The sequence below is a fragment of the Oncorhynchus clarkii genome, chromosome 27 (genome assembly GCF_045791955.1).
Source record: "Oncorhynchus clarkii lewisi isolate Uvic-CL-2024 chromosome 27, UVic_Ocla_1.0, whole genome shotgun sequence".
NCBI lineage: Eukaryota > Metazoa > Chordata > Actinopteri > Salmoniformes > Salmonidae > Oncorhynchus > Oncorhynchus clarkii.
Window position 1 is genome coordinate 1,282,080 of NC_092173.1, and position 20,529 is coordinate 1,302,608.

Here is a 20,529-nt window from a genome sequence, read left to right on the forward strand (position 1 = left end):
AAATCCCCAGCTACAATGAATGCAGCCTCCGGATAAATGGTTTCCAGTTTGCAAAGAGTCAAATAAAGTTCATTCAGAGCCAACGATGTGTCTGCTTGGGGGGGGATATATACGGCTGTGATTATAATCGAAGAGAATTCTCTTGGTAGATAATGCGGTCTACATTTGATTGTGAGGAATTCTAAATCAGGTGAACAGAAGGATTTGAGTTCCTGTATGTTTCTTTCATCACACCATGTCACGTTAGTCATAAGGCATACGCCCCCGCCCCTCTTTTTACCAGAAAGATGTTTTTTTCCTTGCACAGTGCTCCTTGGGATGTTTAAAGCTTGGGAAATATTTTTGTATCCAAATCCGGCTTTAAACTTCTTCACAACAGTATCTCGGACCTGCCTGGTGTGTTCCTTGTTCTTCATGATGCTCTCTGCGCTTTTGACGGACCTCTGAGACTATCACAGTGCAGGTGCATTTATACGGAGACTTGATTACACACAGGTGGATTGTATTTATCAACATTAGTCATTTAGGTCAACATTGGATCATTTAGAGATCCTCACTGAACTTCTGGAGAGAGTTTGCTGCACTGAAAGTAAAGGGGCTGAATAATTTTGCACGCCCAATTTTTCAGTTTTTGATTTGTTAAAAAAGTTTGAAATATCCAATAAATGTCGTTCCACTTCATGATTGTGTCCCACTTGTTGTTGATTCTTCACAAAAAAATACAGTTTTATATCTTTATGTTTGAAGCCTGAAATGTGGCAAAAGGTCGCAAAGTTCAAGGGGGCCGAATACTTTCGCAAGGCACTGTATATAGTGTTTGTTGGATATGTTATAAAATACATTTATACTTCAAATATGAACCAGTTTAGTAACTTTTTCTGTAAACAAGATTACATACTGTTCAAAATTACTTTGTGCCCTACTTTGTGAGACTGCTTAATGCTGCTTTATTGTAGCAGTTGTATACTGTATCTGAAACACTTCAATTTTGGATTTTAATTAGTTATTTATATCTACAGTTTGAAGGAAGTTACTAATTAGCATGCGTGCAATTGGTCACTAGCATTAGTGCAATGAAATAAAATATGAACTAATATTTAATGTATTAATAATATTATTCCGGTAGAGCTCAGTTGGTAGTGCACAGCACTTGCAGCGCCATATTTGTGGATTTGATTCCCACGGGAGACCAGTACGAAGAAAGTATTAAAATGTATGCACTCATTTCTGTAAGTTGCTCTGGATAAGAGTGTCTGCTAAATGACTCAAATGTAAACAAATTATTTGATTCCCCTATACAGTATTATGATAACCAGCTACAAAGCGGTATTTGGTTTCACATCTTTGTATGTATGTATGTATGTATGTATGTATGTATGTATCAATGTATGTATGTATGTATGTATGTATGTAAAACAAGCACTTAAAAAGTCAGTGTAGGTAGTAGGGGAGACTGGGGTTGGTTGTCAAAGTGCTTATTTTGTGTAATATTTTCAAGATAGAAATGTGTGTCCTCTACAGGAGAGGTCAGTTGTGTGATCAATTCAGGTCAGGTTCACAAAACATTGTGATGAGAAGAATATTCTCATCTTTCACAAGCATATTTATCCCCTTCTGAGGGGTGGTTGGGGTCGGTTGTCACATTATGATGTGAAGAATATTCTCATTTTTCACAAGCATATTTATCCCCTTCTGAGGGGTGGTTGGGGTCGGTTGTCACATTATGATGTGAAGAATATTCTCATTTTCACAAGCATATTCATCCCCTTCTGAGGGGTGGTTGGGGTTGGTGTTCACATTGTGATGTGAAGAATACTCTCATTTTGTGAATCCAGCCAACATGTCAGATTTCAAAAAGGGTTTTCGGCGAAAGCAACCAATGCTATTATCTGAGGACAACACCTCCGTAAACAAAGAGAGAAAAGCATATTCAACCCTGCAGGCGCGACACAAAATGCAGGAAAAAAATATAATTCATGCCTTACCTTTGACGAGCTTATTTTGTTGGCATTCCAATATGTCCCATAAACATCACAAATGGTCCTTTTGTTCGATTAATTCCATCGATATATATCCAAAATGTCAATTTATTTGGCGCGTTTGATCCAGAAAAACACTGGTTCTAACTTGCGCAACGTGACTACAAAATATCTAAAAAGTTACCTGTAAACGTTGCCAAAACATTTCAAACTACTTTTGTAATTCACAACTACTTTTGTAATTCATTGGGAATCCCATTGAATCCCCCAAAAATCTGAATGGTTTGTCCTCGGGGTTTCGCCTGCTAAATAAGTTCTGTTATATTCACAGACATGATTCAAACAGTTTTAGAAACTTCAGAGTGTTTTCTATCCAAATCTACTAATAATATGCATATCTTATCTTCTGGGGATGAGTAGCAGGCAGTTGGATTTTGGCATGCATTTCATCCGGACGTGAAAATACTGCCCCCTGTCACCAAGAAGTTAAAAGATGTGTATATTTCACAAGTTTGGACAGCACAGCATAGCACAGTACAGTCCAGTAGAGTTTAATTCAGCAGAGGACAGTACAGTATATTACAGGACAGTGCAGTTTAATTCAGTAGATTACAGTGCACTAGATCAAAGTAGAATACAGTACAGTAGAGTTGAGTTGAGGTTAATTCAGAATATATATTCATAATATATATATATAGTATATTAAAGTGCAGTATAGTGCAGTACAGTACAGTGTAATACAGTACAGTTTAATTCAGTATAGTACAGTAGAGCAAAGTAGAGTACAGTAAAATTCAGTAGAGTACAGTACAGTACATTAGATTACAGTACAGTTACATTTAATGTGCTGTACTTTACTGTACTGTATCCTACTGTACTGAACTATACTCTACTGTACGCTACTGTACTAAATAGACTACTGTACTGTGCTAATTTCCTACTGTGCTCTACTGTACTGTACTGTACGGTACTGAACTATACTATACTTTAACTATACTTTACTGTACGCATCTGTACTGAATAGACTACTTTACTGTACTATACTCAACTTTACTGTACACTACTGTACTGAATATACTCTACTGTACTGTATCCCACTGTGCTCTACTGTACTGTACTGAACTGAACTACTTTACTGTATGCTTCTGTACTGAATAGACTACTTTACTGTACTGTACTGTATCCTACTGTGCTCTACTGTACTGAACTGATTACAGTGGCTTGTGAAAGTATTCACCACCCTTGGCATTTTTCCTATTTTGTTGCCTCATTAAAACCTGGAATTAAAATAGATTTTTTTGGGGGGGGGCATTCCAAGACATTTAAATGTTTCCCCTTAAATCACTCTGTCACGACTCCCGCTGAAGGTGGCTCCCCTGCCTGTTCGGGCGGCGCTCGGCGGTCGTCGTCACCGGCCTACTAGCCGCCACCGATCCCTTTTCCCTTGTCTGTTGGTTTTGTCTTATTAGTTGCACCTGTTTCTTTTGTGTTTCTTGATTTCTGGTCTATGTAAGCCTGTTAGGCCCGCTGGGGTTTGTGGGGGATTATCTTGTGTTCACTGTCGGTGTTGTATGTATATTCTCTCCGGATCGTTTTGCCCTGTGTGCTTGGGCGGGTCAGTGTTTCTGTGCCCTGTGTTAGGCGTGACCGTTTTTGTTTTGTGCCGGAGAAAATAAATAGTCTATCTGCACCTTCCACACCTAGTAACCCGTAAATCACTCAAGTGTTGCTTTAGCAGTATGCTTAGGGTCATTGTCCTACTGGAAGGTGAACCTCCGTCCCAGTCTCAAATCTCTGGAAGACTGAAACTGGTTTCCCTCAAGAATTTCCCTGTATTTAGCGCCATCTGTCGTTCCTTCAATTCTGACCAGTTTCTCAGTCCTTGCCGATTAAAAACATCCCCACAGCGTGAGGCTTCCACCACCATGCTCCTTGGGATAGGGTTCTCGGGGTGATGAGAGGTGTTTGTGCCAGACATATTGTTTTCCTTGATGGCCAAAAAAGCTACATTTTAGTCTCATTTAGTCTCATCTGACCAGAGTACATTCTACCATATGTTTGTGGAGTCTCCCACATGCCTTTTGGCGAACACCAAACATATTTGCTTATTTTTTTCTTTAAGTAATGGATTTTTTCTGGACACTCTTCCGTAAAGCCCAGCTCAGTGGAGTGTATGGTTTATAGTGGTCCTATGGGCAGATACTCCAATCTCCGCTGTGGAGCTTTGCAGCTCCTTCAGGGTTATCTTTGGTCTCTTTGTTGCCTCTCTGATTAATGCCCTCCTTACCTGGTCCATGAGTTTTGGCAGGTTTGTTGTGGTGCCATATTCTTTCCATTTTTGAATAATGGATTTAATAGTGCTCCGTGGGATGTTCAAAGTTTCTGATATTTTTTATAACCCAACCCTGATCTGTACTTTTCCACAACTTTGTCCCTGACCTGTTTGGAGAGCTCCTTGGTCTTCATGGTGCCGCATGCTTGGTGGTGCCCCTTGCTTTGTGGTGTTGCAGACTCTGGGGCTTTTCAGAACAGGTGTATATATACTGAGATCATGTGACAGATCATGTGACACTTAGATTGCACACATGTGGACTTTATTTTACTTATTATGTGACTTCTGAAGGTAATTGGTTGCACCAGATCTTATTTAGGGGCTTCATAGCAAAGGGGGTGAATACATATATGCACGCATCACTTTTCCATTTTACTTTCTTTTTTTTTAACAAGTAATTTTTTTCATTTCACTTCACCAATTTGGACAATTTTGTGTATGTCCATTACATGAAATCCAAATAAAAATCAATTTAACTTACAGGTTGTAATGCAACAAAATAGGAAAAACGGGGGATGAAGGGGATGAATACTTTTGCAAGGCACTGTATACTCTACTGTACGCTACTGTACTCTACTGTACTGAATAGACTACTTTTCTTTACTGTACTCTACTGTATACAGTGCTGTCCAAACATATGTCTATGATTGGTTCAGATTTGGTCCGGTCCGGACCTGCTTGTCAAAACTGTGAGTCATGCGACTCCGACTGAAAGTCAGCAACATTCATACACACTCCTTATTTTCAACATAAAATTGACTGAACACAACTGTTCACAGCTTTACTTTTTTCACTTCATCAAAATATGACATTTTCATCCAAATATCATATGTTTATTGTTGTTTGTTATATTAAGCATTGATATGACGATTTGGGTTGAGTAAGAACTACAATGTCAAAGCAAATATAACTATGTTGAATTTATTTTTACTTATTTATTTGTATTATGCTAGACAGAAATAACGTTCAATAAATAAAGGCTTTACTTTTTTCAAAACTTTGTAAATTGGTTAGATTGTTGCTGAAAAACAAATAGTAAACACTGTTACAACCAACCCCATACTGTGTGACAACCAACCCCAGGATGATTCACAAAACCTTTGTAAAAATACATTTCTTCTTAAATGCCACTTTTTCCTTAACTATAGATTTAAGAAGAAAGTTAAGCAAAGTTGCTATTCTTCGAAAAGGTTTTGGGAAATTTTCTTGGGCGATTTCTTATGTTTCTCAGGGCTAGACCCCTTTTTTCTCCATTTCCGCCTGAATGACGTGCCCAAAGTAAACTGCCTGTAGCTCAGGCCCTGTAAGGCGTCTAGATGTGGCAGGTAAGGCGGAGTCAGGCGCAGGACACAGAGATGAGTCATTCACGTAACTTTACTCAAAACAACAAATATTCCAAGAAGGAAAATAATCAAGCTCACAAATGCAGACCAACTTACAATGAACAAACACGCACAAAACCATGGGGGAAGAAATAACAGTTTTAGTAGAAGGACACAGTCTTGGAAATCCGTGTTTGCGCTCGCCACGAAGGAATTGCGCACCTGTTAAAATCAGTTTCCTATTGAACATACTTCTTTCCGAAATAAATATTATAGTTTGATTACATTTTAGGGTATCTGAGGAGTAAATAGAAATGTATTTTGACTTGTTGAAACAAAGTTTAGGGGTAGATTTTCAGATTCCTTTCTCTGCAAGTTGAACAAGTGGATTACTCAAATCGATGGCACCAACTAAACAGACTTTTTGGGATATAAAGAAGGATTTTATCTAACAAAATGACACTACATGTTATAGCAAAAAGTAAGTGAATATTTCATCTTTATATATGAATGTATGAAACCTGTGCCGGTGGAAAAATATTTTGACTTGGGGCGCCATCCACAAAATCGCATGGCATGTTTTCGCTGTAATAGCTACTGTAAATCAGTTAGATTAACAAGAATGTAAGCTTTCAGTCGATATAAGACACTTATATGTACCTAAATGTTTATAATCCATAATATTTATTTGAATTTATTTGAATTACGCGCCCTCCAGTTTCACCGGAAGTTGACCAGCTAGCGGAACCCCTTAAGCAAAAAGTTAAGAAGAAATTTGATTCTAGAAAATAAGGTTCTTGGAAATGTTCTAAATTCTAAGATAGCTAAACCCTTGTCTTAAATTCAGTGCAGTGAGAGAAAAGCTCATGAAAGGAATTGAACATGTTTAATTTACTCAAACTTTATCTGAAAGATTCAGTATTGATTATTTTAAACCCAAGAACATGTTTTAGAACAGTAATCTCAGTAACAAATATGCTAGCATGATTGTCATTGATAGCTAGCTAAAACGGTAGCCTAGCAACAAACATCTTAAAACCTCTTAGGGATAGGGGGCAGTATTTTCACATCCGGATGAATAGCGTGCCCAGAGTAAACTGCCTCCTACTCAGTCCCAGATGCTAATATATGCATATTATTATTATTATTAGTATTGGATAGAAAACACTCTGAAGTTTCTAAAACTGTTTGAATGATGTCTGTGAGTATAACAGAACTCATATGGCAGGCAAAAACCTGAGAAAAAATCCAAACAACCAAATCTGAGGTTTGTAGTTTTTGAACTCAGCCCCTATCGAATACACAGTGGGATATTGGTTATGTTGCACATCCTAAGTCTTCCACTAGATGTCAACCGTCTTTAGAACATTGTTTGAGGCTTCTACTATTAAGGGGGGCTGAATGAGAGGGGAATGAGTCAGAGGTCTGCCAGCAGTCACGCGATGGTCACACGCATTTCACATGAGAGGTAGCTCTCGTTCCATTGCTTTTCTACAGACAATGGAATTCTCCGGTTGGAACATTATTGAACATTTATGATAAAAACATCCGAAAGATTGATTCTATACATAGTTTGATATGTTTCTACGACCAGTAATATAACATTTTGGAATTTTCGTCCGACCTTTCCGCTGGACTTTCACGCGCGTTTGGATTTGTTTACCAAACGCCCTAACAAAAGGAGGTATATGGACATAAATTATGAACTTTTTTGAACAAATCAAACATTTATTGTGGAACTGGGATTCCTGGGAGGGCATTCTGATGAAGATCAAAGGTAAGTGAATATTTATAACGCTATTTAAGACTAATGTTGACTGCGCAACATGGCAGATATTTATTTTGGCTGTTTTGGGCTCTGAGCGCTGTACTCAGATTATGCTTTTTCCGTAAAGTTAAAAAAAAAACTGACACAGCGGTTGCATTAAGGAGAAGTTTATCTAAAGTTCCATGCATAACACTTGAATTTTCATCAACATTTATAATGAGTATTTCTGTGAATTGATGTGGCTCTCTGCAAAATCACTGCATGTTTTGGAACTACTGAACATAACACGCCAATGTAAAATGAGATTTTTGGATATAAATATGCACTTTATCGAACAAAACATACATTTATTGTGTAACATGAAGTTCTATGAGTGTCATCTGATGAAGATCATCAGGTTAGTGATTAATTTTATCTCTATTTGTGCTTTTTGTGACTCCTCTCTTTAGCTAGAAAAATGGCTGGGTTTTTCTGTGACTTGGTGGTGACCTAACATAATCGTTCGTGGAGCTTTCGCAGTAAAGCATTTTTGAAGTCCGACCCTGTGGCTGGATTAACGAGAATTTTATCTTTAAAATGGTGCCTAATACTTGTATGTTTGGGAAATTTGATTCATGAGATGTCTGCCCTGCAATTTCACTGGCTGTGAACTCCGTTCCCAGACAGGTTAAGAAGATTTGTAAATAGATATTTGAGAAGTTCGTAAGAAAATCATTACATCTTAAGATATTGTTGAGGAATTGCACTTACGAACTATCTTATTTACTTTTTTTTTCTTAAGAAGCTTCTTACATTCTTGCGTAAGAAGTGTTTTGTAAATCTGGGCCCAGGTTGTCACAAGTGGACAGAGAATGTTTAATGGCTTATAACTCCATGTTGGAATAAGATAAGAGGATAGAAATGGTCCCCAATTCAACCCAAGACCTTGGTCTTAATCTTATTGAAAATAGTCTTGTAAGATATACTGGTGCTGAGAAATACACTAATTAGTAAAAAAAAGTGTGACAACAAACCCCGGTCTCCCCTAATCAATCCAGGACTGTGCAACTCTTTAAAGTTGTGCAACAGCTCACATTTCAGCTCTTCTGATTACTTGTGATGGTGTTGTAACTCCTCTGTCCTTGAAGCATGTTGAGTTCATGGTGCACAGGACCTATGGTCACAGTTTGAGTACCTGTTACAATTGGGATCTTATTGGAATTCAGCCAACTCCTGCTCCACAAAGCTGTACATGAAAGGATCTATGCCAGCCAGGGAAAGATCAGGCCTCTCGCAGGTGGCTGGGGTGTCGACGATATCAAAGTACTTGAGAGTGTGGTAGGCCTTGGGTCCGCCATGATTGGGTGGCTTGTTAGTATGCTTGAATATTTCATGTCGGAGTCTGAAATGTGAGAGATAGCAGACAATTTACTGCCGGCAGAAATGTATTCATTCCCATGGCGTGTTCTGAGCCTAGACCTGTATCTGCTTGCCTACTATTTACTGTATGATGTGTGTAATGTGGCTGACTCACCGTTTCCCATGTTCTTCTGTGTAACAAGAGGTTTTCATCTCCTCCATGATGTCTGTGTCGCTGAAGGACAGTGGAGGGTGTCTAAGCTTGCTGGGCGAGTTGGACTGCAATTACATTTCGAAAGAGGCAGATCAGTAACATATAGAGAGAGACAAGAGAGAGACAGAGAGGGAGAGAGAGGGTGAGGGAGGATGAGAGGTAAAGGAAGAGAGGGAGGGGAGATTGACAGAGGGGGAGCAAGAGAGAAGTTGATGAAGAGATTGAAGTAGGGAGAGCTAGAGGGAGAGAGAGGGTGAGGGAGGATGAGCGGTAAAGGAAGAGAGGGAGGGGGATATTGACAGAGGGGGAGCAAGAGAGAGAAGTTGAGAGGGAAAGGAAGAGAGATGAAGACTTTGACGTATGGAGAGCTAGAGGGAGAGAGATAGATAGAGAGGGAGGGAGAGAGATAGATAGAGAGGGAGAGAGAGGGACAGACAGAGAGAGAGAGTAGGTGAGAAGGAGAGGAGAGCGAGTGACAGAGAGAAAAATAATATGATATAGAGAGAGGAAATTTGGATAGAAACAAAAGGAGAGGGAGAGATTCAAAATCTGCCCTGAACATTCCACTCTGGCAGCGTTGATGAAGACGCTCGGAAAACAACCTTTTTTTTACGCACCTTTTGCTCGGTGCTAGTGGCCTCAGAGTTGTCAGCGTTATTGACATCGGACACTCTGGTCTCTCCCTCCAGGATGCGGTGAGCTGGCATACTCAGAGGGTCGATCAGGATCTCATAGGGAACGGCAGGATGCTTCCAGGAGGAAGGGGTGTGGATGCTCCAATTGTCCCGCTGCCCAAACGTCCCTAAGCAGAAAGAGATAGAAAGAGAGAAACCATTTGTACTTTAACTCAGTTACTTTCAATCATTTTTGCTTTAAATTGGTCAGTGTTGAGAGTTAGAAAAAAGGTACATGATGATGTTAGTACAAAGGAGGAGTTGTAGTAGGAAGGTAGTGTTTAACTGATCTAAATACCATAATTATAACACTGGCAATTATTGTCACAACCTGATCTGGTTAATCTGTTCCTGTGATTGTCTCCACCCCCTCCAGGTGTCGCTTATTCTCCCCAGTGTATTTATCCCTGTGTTTCCTGTCTCTCTGTACCAGTGTATTTATCCCTGTGTTTCCTGTCTCTCTGTTCCAGTTCGTCTTGTATGTTTGTCAAGTCAACCAGCTTTTTTTTCCCCGTACTCCTTTTTCGATTATCTTTTGCTAGTCCTCCCGGTTTTGACCCTTGCCTGTTTTCTGGACTCCATTCCCGCCTGCCTGACTATTCTGCCTGCCCTTCGGTACCTACTGGACTCTCTGTCTGTACACGACCATTCTCTTGCCTACCCCTTTTTGGATTAATTAACATCTAAGGCTCCAACCTTCTGCCTCCTGAATCTGCATCTGGGTCTCGTCTTGTGCCCTTGTAATTATAATCTATACAAGGGAAGCATCTATCCCCGAAACATATCTCTATCTACTGAACATTAATCCTAAAACATAAATCATAAAACTTGTATACAGAGTAGGTGTAGACAACAGGACAAAAGACCTGTGTGATTTTTAACCCTACCTATGAACTCTCCGTCAGCACTCCACAGGCGCACAGTGCAGTCTATAGACGAGGTGAGCAGTACTTGGTCATCGTCAACAATCTGCAACCTGGACAAGATAGTAAAAAGATGGGAGGGAGTGAGCAAAATGAGCGAAATGTGAAGCACAATTTTGTTTATGTTTGAGAGGGTGTTCCTGATTAGGGGCTGCACGTACCCAGTGATGCTGCCAGTATGGGCACGCCAGTAGTTTTCAGCTGAATAAATAAAGTTGCTTTTTACTTTTTGAATTCATAGATCGAAATAAATCATGCTGTCTTTTGATCTCTTCTTATCAGACCTGTTCTAACGAATTGAAAAAACAATCTTACCTCTCGGTGGGGTTCTCTCTGAGCCAAGAGCGTATGTCTTTATGTCATAAACATAGACATAGCCAAGTTGATCAGCCGCATACAGTGAGGTGTCTTCCTTTGTCACTGCCAGTTTAGTGATCAGCTGCTGGAACCTAGACTGAAGAACATACTCCTTTAGTTACACTTGGTTCAAAACGTTCACAAAAAAGCCTCAAACATTTTATATATACAGTGGGACAAAAAAGTATTTAGTCAGCCACCAATTGTGCAAGTTCTCCCACTTAAAAAGATGAGAGAGGCCTGTAATGTTCACCATAGGTACACTTCAACTATGACAGACAAAATGAGAAAAAAAAATAAGAAAATCACATTGTAGGATTTTTAATGAATTTATTTGCAAATTATGGTGGAAGATGAGATGTGATTTTCTGGATTTTTTTTTCTCATTTTGTCTGTCATAGTTGAAGTGTACCTATGATGAAAATTACAGGCCTCTCTCATCTTTTTTAAGTGGGAGAACTTGCACAATTGGTGGCTGACTAAATACTTTTTTGCACCACTGTATATTGTACATGGTGCTTATTTATTAATAGTAGCCTATCATTTATAACATGTTAGCATTACAATATGCATTTTAAGCATTTACTACCATTACTAATATATTCCAAAGCATTTATACACATTGAGTAATAATTTATAATTGCTTGTTCAGGAAAGGTACTGTAATAAAATTGTGTTATTGCTGGTTTCTAGAAAAATCAATAGGTTTTAACATAAAAAGGAGAAGATGGAAAGTTGCCATGGTAACACATACTGCCTCGAAGTTGGCCAATAATTTCCCACCGTTGAGCACGTTCCAGAAATGAATGCAACCTTTGTTTGAAGACATAGAATAATACATCATTAGAACATATTCCTCTGTGAATTGCACTGCACAATATATTAGAATACATTTTGTTTCTTATAATATATCATATGCCATTAAGCAGACGCTTTAATCCAAATCGACTTAAAGTAATGTGTGCATACATTTTCCTATGGGTAGTACCAGCGGGTATCAAACTCACCTGTGGGTCCTGAGGACAGGAGGCATGCAGCAGAGGAGAACTTAGCATGTAATGCTCGGCTCCTCAGGAAGATGATGCTGGGAACACAGGTATCCATCCCTTATAGGGCACAAACATCCCACAGTTTGCATTTTTTTCCTATTCCCTTTTAACTTAGTCCCTTTATGCAGCATATTCCTCATTTAGCTTTGAAAAACAATTATTTACCTTGAGGATTGTTCTACACTCGAAATAAAAAAGGGTACGGTCAAGGTGCATTTCTGTTTCCCAGGGTACAAATGTAGGGCACACTAATGATTGGTGGTGATCTGTACCTTTGCTTAGTAGAAAAGGTTCAAATTAACAATGCATTGAAGAAAGGTATATATATTTGTACAGACACAACGGAACAATAATGAATCCACCTGTGCCATCTCTTTAGAGGTGTGGCTTGGTGGGGGCAGGGCTTTCAGTTAGCTCTTTTTGGCCACCCATCCATGAGTGGAAGTGTTGTACCAGTTGAAGTGTTCTATAGTTATGTTAATTCAGGTTGTCTAAAGTCTTTATAATTGCTAACATAAGAGCAGTTGACAAGAGCTTTTATTAATATGGTAGCGCCCTTCACCCAACACCTTGCTACCTCATCAAGCAGTCCAGGACTCATGGCGTAATGGTTAAGTTGTTGTCTTGCCAGTTGCTGGACCTGGGTTTGAGTCCAACTCGAAGATACCTGCTTATTTCGCTACATTCAGACAATTGGAGTGGTGTGTACACTTAAAGGCACAAATGGCTTTGTCACTGTGGTGGTATCCTAAAAAGGCAAATTTGCACCTTTTCTAAAGGTACACTATTGTCTTTTTTAAGGTACAAACTGCAAGGGTACAATTCGTTACCCATAACTAATGGTACAATGGATGTACCCTAAAGCGTTTGTACCCTTTTAAGTTCAAATCAGTACCTTTTCCTCTGAGAGTGTAGGCTTTAGCTACACTCTATGGCATGCAGGCAAACCACTCCGGTTTGATAGTGTGATCTGACCTTGGGCATGGCAGCAGTCAGGTTGCAGAGGGCTGGCAAAGCGACACTGGATGTGTCCGGAGACCAGGTTCCACACAATGACCTCCCCGTCATAGCTGCTGGTGGCTAGAAGGGAGGGGGGACACTGGGCCACACACAGGATGTCCTCTATGTGGCCCCTCCTCTGGAGACAACACAGTAAGACCATTCAATTATATTCTATAATTGTATTCAATTCTAGTCCATTCTATATTTCCATTTCTATAATTCTATTGTATTGAATTTAATTGTATTCTATTCTATTAAATGTATCTTTATCTTTATTCGTCCCCGCCAGCTCTACATCACTGGCCAACAAGAGCTTGAATGGTCGACAGCAGGAATGGGCAGTCCTCTGAGCCTGAGTGTCTGCAGGTTTTTGGTGCGTTCTTCCAAATCAGTGTCTAATTTAAATCATTAACCTTAGAACACAAGTGTATACTACTCAGTGACATGATGGATGAATCAGTGGCATGATGGATGAATTAGGTACCAGGCAAAGGAGAAAACCAGACCCCCAAGGACTGGAGCTCCCCATCCATGACCTGCAGTAGTATATCAAAGATAACTAGGGCTGACAACTTGGGCCGTAACGTAGGATTACTGATTTAGGATCAGTTGATCCATTTGTCATGGCTACCGGTGCAGATCCCTTTTAGATCACAATGAATAAGACTATATGGACAGGGAGGGGCTGACTCTAGATTAACCCTATATATTCTGAATGGCATTGCATGTCTAGTTTCCCATTCATGTTCCTCATTCATTCCTTATTCACCAGATCGTCTTGCCATGAGGGCTGAGGCTTCTGGATGTGGTGAGGCTCGTCTGGTGAATCCTAGCATGGAAACATACAGGGCATGCAGTCAACATTTTGAAATTAGGATCTTCAACCAGCCATCTATTGTTGAAGTCTAGAAATGAGATGAGGCATGTGTGTATTTCTAGCTGAATCCCTCTGATGCCCTTTTTGTGACTTAGTAAAGTGGGCTGCCAATCTCTACAGCTCTGGTCTCTGTGCCTCTGACCTCATCCCCAGGCAATTTGGGCGGAAGTGACTGGGAACGAGATTACTATGCCTTCTAGTTATGTGGTGTTTGTTATTTTATTTAAAAAGCTGTTATAGAGGTTACTTATGGAGAAGGACTGTCTTTGAAAACCAGCTCTTATGATGTTGCCGATGCTCTCAGAATCAACGGTGGATGGAATTACAGCTCTGTGGACAGGTCTGCGTATACCTTTGGTACTACAGACCTAGAAGTGTGTGAGTATCACTGAAGTGCTATGGAATATGGAATTCTATAGAAAGTCAATTCTTCAGAACATATCACCTCTTCCTTTAATGCTTAGAAGTCTCTTATACTGAAGAATAGTGTAGAAGAAGAGACAAATGTGATTGTGAGGTTAGATAGGCTACATGGTAAGTTGGTAACCAAGGAAACACTCAACGACTTCAAAATGTATTACTTATGTATGGCAGAGTAAAGAGGCAGGCAAGCTTATTAGGGCGTTTATATTCCTCGCTGATAATATATTCAGAATATACTCTTGAAGGGTTTTCAAAGATTGTCTTGTATGTGTTTTTGTGAAGTCCTAATCTTAAAATGTGTCTACCGGTGCAGACACTCAGGTAGTCTCTGCTCTGGCGAGGCGAATGCAGAAGGTAATGAAAATGGAAATGAGATCTCAAGGCAATAAAGTTGAATAGGTCCTAAGGGGAAGAGTGGTCATTGGAGTCAATAAATGTATAGAATCCAATAGTGATATCATTCACATAGAAAATATGTGGCCTATCTATAACTATAAAGATAGTTATTCTTCACGTCTATACTCACAGAGTAGACATCAATCCTGCGGTCCCATCCAACAGACATCACATACCTGGAAAAATGTATTACACAAGGTTAAGATGAATCATTATTCCTTTCAAATCAACAGTTGTCACATCCATCATTGGTTCTACTCACGTGTTTCTGTGGACTGTCAGGTAGGTGCAGTCACACACCTCGTTGGACTCCCCATCTGTGTGACATGTTAATGTGAAACTATTATAGCACATTAGTGGTTATATAGCCTGTGTTATGGAGGCAGTTGACATAAGGGACAACAACAAATTAGCCTGTCATCTACAATGCCAATTATAGTTACCTTTATAATTACTTATGCTGTTGTTCATAATGTTTACAACTGCCTATGACAGATGTTATAATGTATTATAAAGCTGTAATAATGGCTTTATGAATGCATACATAAGGGGGCTACAGTAAAGTGTTACCAAATCACCTCACGTAGCATATAACAGAGAGGAGGCCAAAATCCTGAACACTGTAATGCTGCTAACACCACCTTTATACTGTGAGAAATGAATTAGAATGTACTCACCTTTTTTTAGTATCTTCAGACACTGACCATTGTTAAAGTTCCAGATCTTTAGAATGCCATCTCTCCCCCCAGTGACCAGTCTGTAATGAGGAAGTTTCATCTTATTTCTTTCCTTCAAACATTCATTCAAACACATTTGTTTTTGAAGTTCTATTTTGATTAAAGTAAGGCAAACACCACAATCCAAACAAAACACCATCTGCAGTGCACACTCTTCATCACTCTTCATTTTCGCCATTACTCTGAGCTGCCGTTAGGTAGGCAACAGTATGGTCACATTGCACTTATGGGAAAATATCACATTGCAATAATCAGTCATTTAAAAGAGCTTCCATACCTCCTTCCCTTGGGGTCAAAAGTCATACAGGTAATGGCAGACTGTCCGTGGGCACCACCAAATTCAAACACATGGCTCCCTGTGTCGAAATCCCACACCTTCACCACCTAGGATCAGTTAGACAACATGTGGTGTGACCAAGGACATATCCTATACAATATATGTGTAGTGTTCAGTAAGTCTTTATATAGTGTATGGGTGGGACCACAGAGATCATATTAAATTACTATTACTAGTTATATGTGTACATAATTATGTCTGTGGGACCAGTATCTACTGCAGCATTTGCTGGAATTATGTCCTGGGTGAAAGGGTCTCAGTGCCGGAGTTTGGTGTACTGGTCAATGTAGCCGACTCCGGACAGCACAATGCCCCTGTGACGGGGATTCTGTCCGTCTCCTTCCCAACTGTTGAAATAAAGTCTGAGAAACTAAAGTCCCCCCCCCCCTTTTTTTAAAAGAGGGGCATAAATAAAGGGTTCCGAGGTGAGAATGACTTGAAACTTACGGATCCTTCTGTGCAGCTGACGACCTGTCTGAACTCGTGGCTATAGCCGCAGCACAACACAGGCTCCATGTGAGACACGATCAGATGTCCCTGGGGCTGGGGGCTGAAGGAGAAAAGAGGAGAGAGATGGTGAGGAGGAGAGAGGAGAGGAAGATTGTTAGGAGACACATAATACCCCATAATGACAAAGCAAAAACAGGTTTATAGAAATGTTTGCTAATTTAATCAAAATAAAAAACGGAAATATCAAATTTACATAAGTATTCATAAGTATTCAGACCCTTTGTTGAAGCACCTTTGTCAGCGATTATAGCCTCAAGTCTTCTTGGCTATGACGCTACAAGCTTGGCACACCTGTATTTGGGAAATTTCTCCTATTTTTCTCTGCAGATCCTCTCAAATTCTGTCAGTTTGGATGGGGCGCATTGCTGACCACCTATTTTCTGGTCTCTCCAGAGATGTTCAAGTCCAGGTTCAGGGACATTCAGAGACTTGTCCCGAAGCCACTCATGCATTGTCTTGGCTGTATGCTTAGGGTCGTTGTCCTGTTGGAAGGTAAAACCTTCGCCCCAGTCTGAGGTCCTGAGCGCTCTGGAACAAGTTTTCATCAAGGATCTCTCTGTACTTTGCTCTGTTCCTCTTTCCCTCAATCCTGACTGGTCTCCCAGTCCCTGCTGGTGAAAAACATCCACACAGCATGATGCTGCTACCACCATGCTTTAACATAGGGATGGTGCCAGGTTTACTCCAGACGAGATGCTTGGCATTCAGGCCAAAGAGCTCAATCTTGGTTTCATCAGACCCAAGAATCTTGTTTCTCATGGTCTGAGAGTCTTTCAGTGCATTTTGGCAAACTCCAAGTGGGCTGTGATGTGCCTTTTACTGAGGAGTGGCTTCCGTCTGGCCACTCTACCATAAAGGCCTGATTGGTGGAGTGCTGCAGAGATGGTTGTCCTTCTGGAAGGTTTTCCCATCTCTAGAGTTACTCTAGAGCTCTGTCAGAGTGATCATTGGTTTCTTGGTCACCTCCCTGACCAAGGCCCTTCTCCCCTGATTGGTGGATCCAATCTTCTTTTATTTAAAAATTCCCATTCCACTCCAGTGTTAATTGCTAAATTGTCATTACTTCACCACTATGGTCTATTTATTGCCTTTTCCTCCTTACTTCATTTGCACACACTGTATACAGCTTTTCTATTGTGTTATTGACTGTACGTTTGTATATTCCATGTGTAACTCCGTGTCTTTGTTTTTGTCGCACTGCTTTGCTTTATCTTGGCCAGGTCTCAGTTGTAAATTAGAACTTGTTCTCAACTGGCCTACCTGGTTAAACAAAGGTGAAGAAAAAATAATCATAATAAAAAAGAATGATGGAGGCTACTGTGTTCTTGGGGACCTTCAATGCTGCAGGCATTTTTTGTACCCTTCCCCAGATCTGTGCCTCGACACAATCCTATCTCAAAGCTCTACGGACAATTCCTTCGACCTCATGGCTTGGTTTTTGACACTGGACAGAGGAACTTTGCCTAGAAGGCCAGCATCCCGGAGTCGCCACTTCACTGTTGACATTGAGACTGGTGTTTTGTGGGTACTATTCAATGAAGCTGCCAGTTAAGGACTTGTGAGGCATCTGTTTCTCAAACTAGACACTAATGTACTTGTCCTCTTGCTCAGTTGTGCACCGGAGCCTCCCACTCCTCTTTTTATTCTGGTTAGAGAGGGTTTGCACTGTTCTGTGAAGGGAGTAGTACATAGCGTTGCACGAGATCTTCAGTTTCTTGGCAATTTCTCGCATGGAATAGCCTTCACTTCTCACAACAAGAATAGACTCATGAGTTTCAGAAGAAAGGTCTTTGTTTCTGGGCATTTTGAGCCTGTAAATACTGATGCTCCAGATTCTCAACTAGTCTAAAGAAGGCTTGTTTATTGCTTCTTTAATCAGAACAACAGTTTTCAGCTGTGCTAACATAATTTCAAAAGGGTTTACTAATGATCAATTAGCCTTTTAAATTGATAAACTTGGATTAGCTAACGCAACGTGCCGTTGGAACACAGGAGTGATGGTGGCTGACAATGACCTCTGTACGACTATGTAGATATTCCATTAAAAATCCACCGTTTCCAGCAACAATAGTCATTTACAACATTAACAATGTCTACACTGTATTTCTAATCAATTTGATGTTATTTTAATGGGCAAACATTTTTGCTTTTCTTTCAAAAACAAGGACATCCCCAAACTTTTGAACAGTAGTGAATATCTTGGAATTCAGTCAGGGTGTCAACTTACTGTTGAGAGAAAGAATAATATAATACACAAGGTGCAATTTTGAAATTTGGTTGTGCATCAGCAGTTACTCAATTCGCTACGGTCAGCAAAAACTATTTAGATTGGTCATTTAGTCCAGCGGCCAGCTATCTAAACTTGGAGTAAGCATGGTCAAATTACCAACCGGAGTGGGGCTCATTGATCCTCAGTTATCATATTAAAAACGGCAAACATTTGCCCCCCGTGGACGTTTTGGATGTGGGTATGCAGATTCACGAGCCACTGCAGCCCCTCGTGATGATTTCAGTTTTTTTGTGGCTCCCAGTCCCATCAAAGTTGACAGTATATTCCCTATTTAGGGGCACCCTAACGGTAACAAATGGCTCCCTATTCACTATAAAGTGCACTTATTTTGACCAGAGAGAAGTAGTGCGTGGAATAGGGGGTCATTTAAGATACAGCCCAGTAGCAAAGTAATTGACCTGGTCCTGAGAGAGAGCAGCGCTAGTGAGTCAGCTGCGATGTACAGTGCCTTGATGGAAGGAGAATACAGGCATGCAGACATGTCTCCACGGATGAGGCTGGCTTTGGGGTGGGCTGTGATGAGGCAGATTTGGTCATGGATATCCCAGATCTGAAAGACAGACAGTCATCAACGTTTTAAAAGGTCATTACACTCCAAAGCCAACATTTTTCAGATGTTCTCAGACCTCAAAAGTAGTCTAAGGTTAAGATGAGTTCACATCCCTCGCTATCGGTTGTGTAGATACAGCTATATGCCTCTACTTTTCAACCCCAAACGAATGGAAAAGATGAGCACTACGAGTCTAGATTACATTACATGGTGCTCATCTTTTCCATTAATGGATTCTGGCCTACAGCTGCATCTACCAAACTGATGGCCTAGGGTGTGGATTTATCTCAACAGAAGACCAATTTTGAGGAAAGTCAGGCAATAAGTTGTAGTTCGAAGGAGAAGTAAATGGTGTCCCACCTTGGCAGTGTTGTCCATAGAGACAGAAAATATACGATTTTCCTCTGAGGAGATGAAGAGGTAGAAGATGGGAGCAGAGTGTCCCTTTAACACACCTGTGGGCTTCCTGTTATAGAACAACAACAGAGTGTCCCTTTAACACCCCTGTGGGCTTCCTGTTATAGAACAACAACAGTGTCCCTTTAACACACCTGTGGGATTCCTGTTATAGAACAATAACAGTGTCCCTTTAACACCCCTGTGGGCTTCCTGTTATAGAACAACAACAGTGTCCCTTTAACACCCCTGTGGGCTGCCTGTTATAGAACAACAACAGTGTCCCTTTAACACACCTGTGGGCTTCCTGTTATAGAACAACAACAGTTTCCCTTTAACACACCTGTGGGATTCCTGTTATAGAACAACAACAGTGTCCCTTTTACACACCTGTGGGCTTCCTGTTATAGAACAACAACAGAGTGTCCCTTTAATCATGCCAGTGCCTTACTGTAGGGCTGGATGAAAAGCCTGTACACCCAGTAGCATTCAGAGACATAAGAGTTTCCTGTGGGTTTCCTCACCCAGGGACGTAGGGGTTCCACAGACGCAGCACCCTGTCCATCCCTCCGGTCACCAGCAGGTTGTGCTGTTTGCTGAGGTCAAAGGTCATGACGCCCTTGTAGACATTGAAGACGGTCTGGTCACATGGTGCCCGGGGCTGAGGAGACCCATTGTTATTAGAAAGGGCTCTCTTGGCCTTCCCATCCCGACACACCTCCCTGATTTCCCTCATCTGCTGCTCGATGTTGGTGGACGGGAGAACGCAGCCTGGGCATGAGATCGGATTGTGTTGTTTCAAAGTCATAAGTGATACATTCAACTATATCAATTAAACATAAAAGCACTAATATGCTGTTTAATATATGAGCATACCTACACTCTTACAGAAAGACAGACCTACACTCTTACAGAAAGACAGACAGACAGACAGACATAGCATTTTAAAATTGAATATCTACATAGGCGTACAGGGGGCCATTATCAGCAACCATCACTCCTGTGTTCCAATGGCCCGTTGTGTTAGCTAATCCCCCGTTGTGTTAGCTAATCCA

At 40.6% G+C, this 20,529-nt stretch overlaps 1 protein-coding gene across 2 annotated transcripts in view; it reads right to left on the reverse strand.

Annotated features, from left to right (window-relative positions):
- Nucleotides 1-6,611: 6,611 nt before the first annotated feature.
- LOC139386086 (WD40 repeat domain 95) overlaps nt 6,612-20,529 on the reverse strand; it is a 29,949-nt gene continuing 16,031 nt past the window's right edge. For both annotated transcript variants that reach the window (XM_071131508.1, XM_071131507.1), the window contains 18 exons: nt 19,999-20,245; nt 19,439-19,544; nt 18,927-19,078; nt 16,176-16,278; nt 15,669-15,775; nt 15,332-15,411; nt 14,917-14,971; nt 14,785-14,830; nt 13,728-13,787; nt 12,932-13,094; nt 11,915-12,013; nt 11,662-11,720; nt 10,866-11,004; nt 10,712-10,751; nt 10,515-10,603; nt 9,571-9,755; nt 8,915-9,018; nt 6,612-8,782 (listed from right to left, as the gene is read on the reverse strand). In XM_071131508.1, the coding sequence (XP_070987609.1) occupies nt 8,593-8,782; nt 8,915-9,018; nt 9,571-9,755; nt 10,515-10,603; nt 10,712-10,751; nt 10,866-11,004; nt 11,662-11,720; nt 11,915-12,013; nt 12,932-13,094; nt 13,728-13,787; nt 14,785-14,830; nt 14,917-14,971; nt 15,332-15,411; nt 15,669-15,775; nt 16,176-16,278; nt 18,927-19,078; nt 19,439-19,544; nt 19,999-20,245 (2,024 nt within the window). In that variant the 3' untranslated portion in view covers nt 6,612-8,592. The remainder of the gene's footprint in view (nt 8,783-8,914; nt 9,019-9,570; nt 9,756-10,514; nt 10,604-10,711; nt 10,752-10,865; nt 11,005-11,661; nt 11,721-11,914; nt 12,014-12,931; nt 13,095-13,727; nt 13,788-14,784; nt 14,831-14,916; nt 14,972-15,331; nt 15,412-15,668; nt 15,776-16,175; nt 16,279-18,926; nt 19,079-19,438; nt 19,545-19,998; nt 20,246-20,529) is intronic.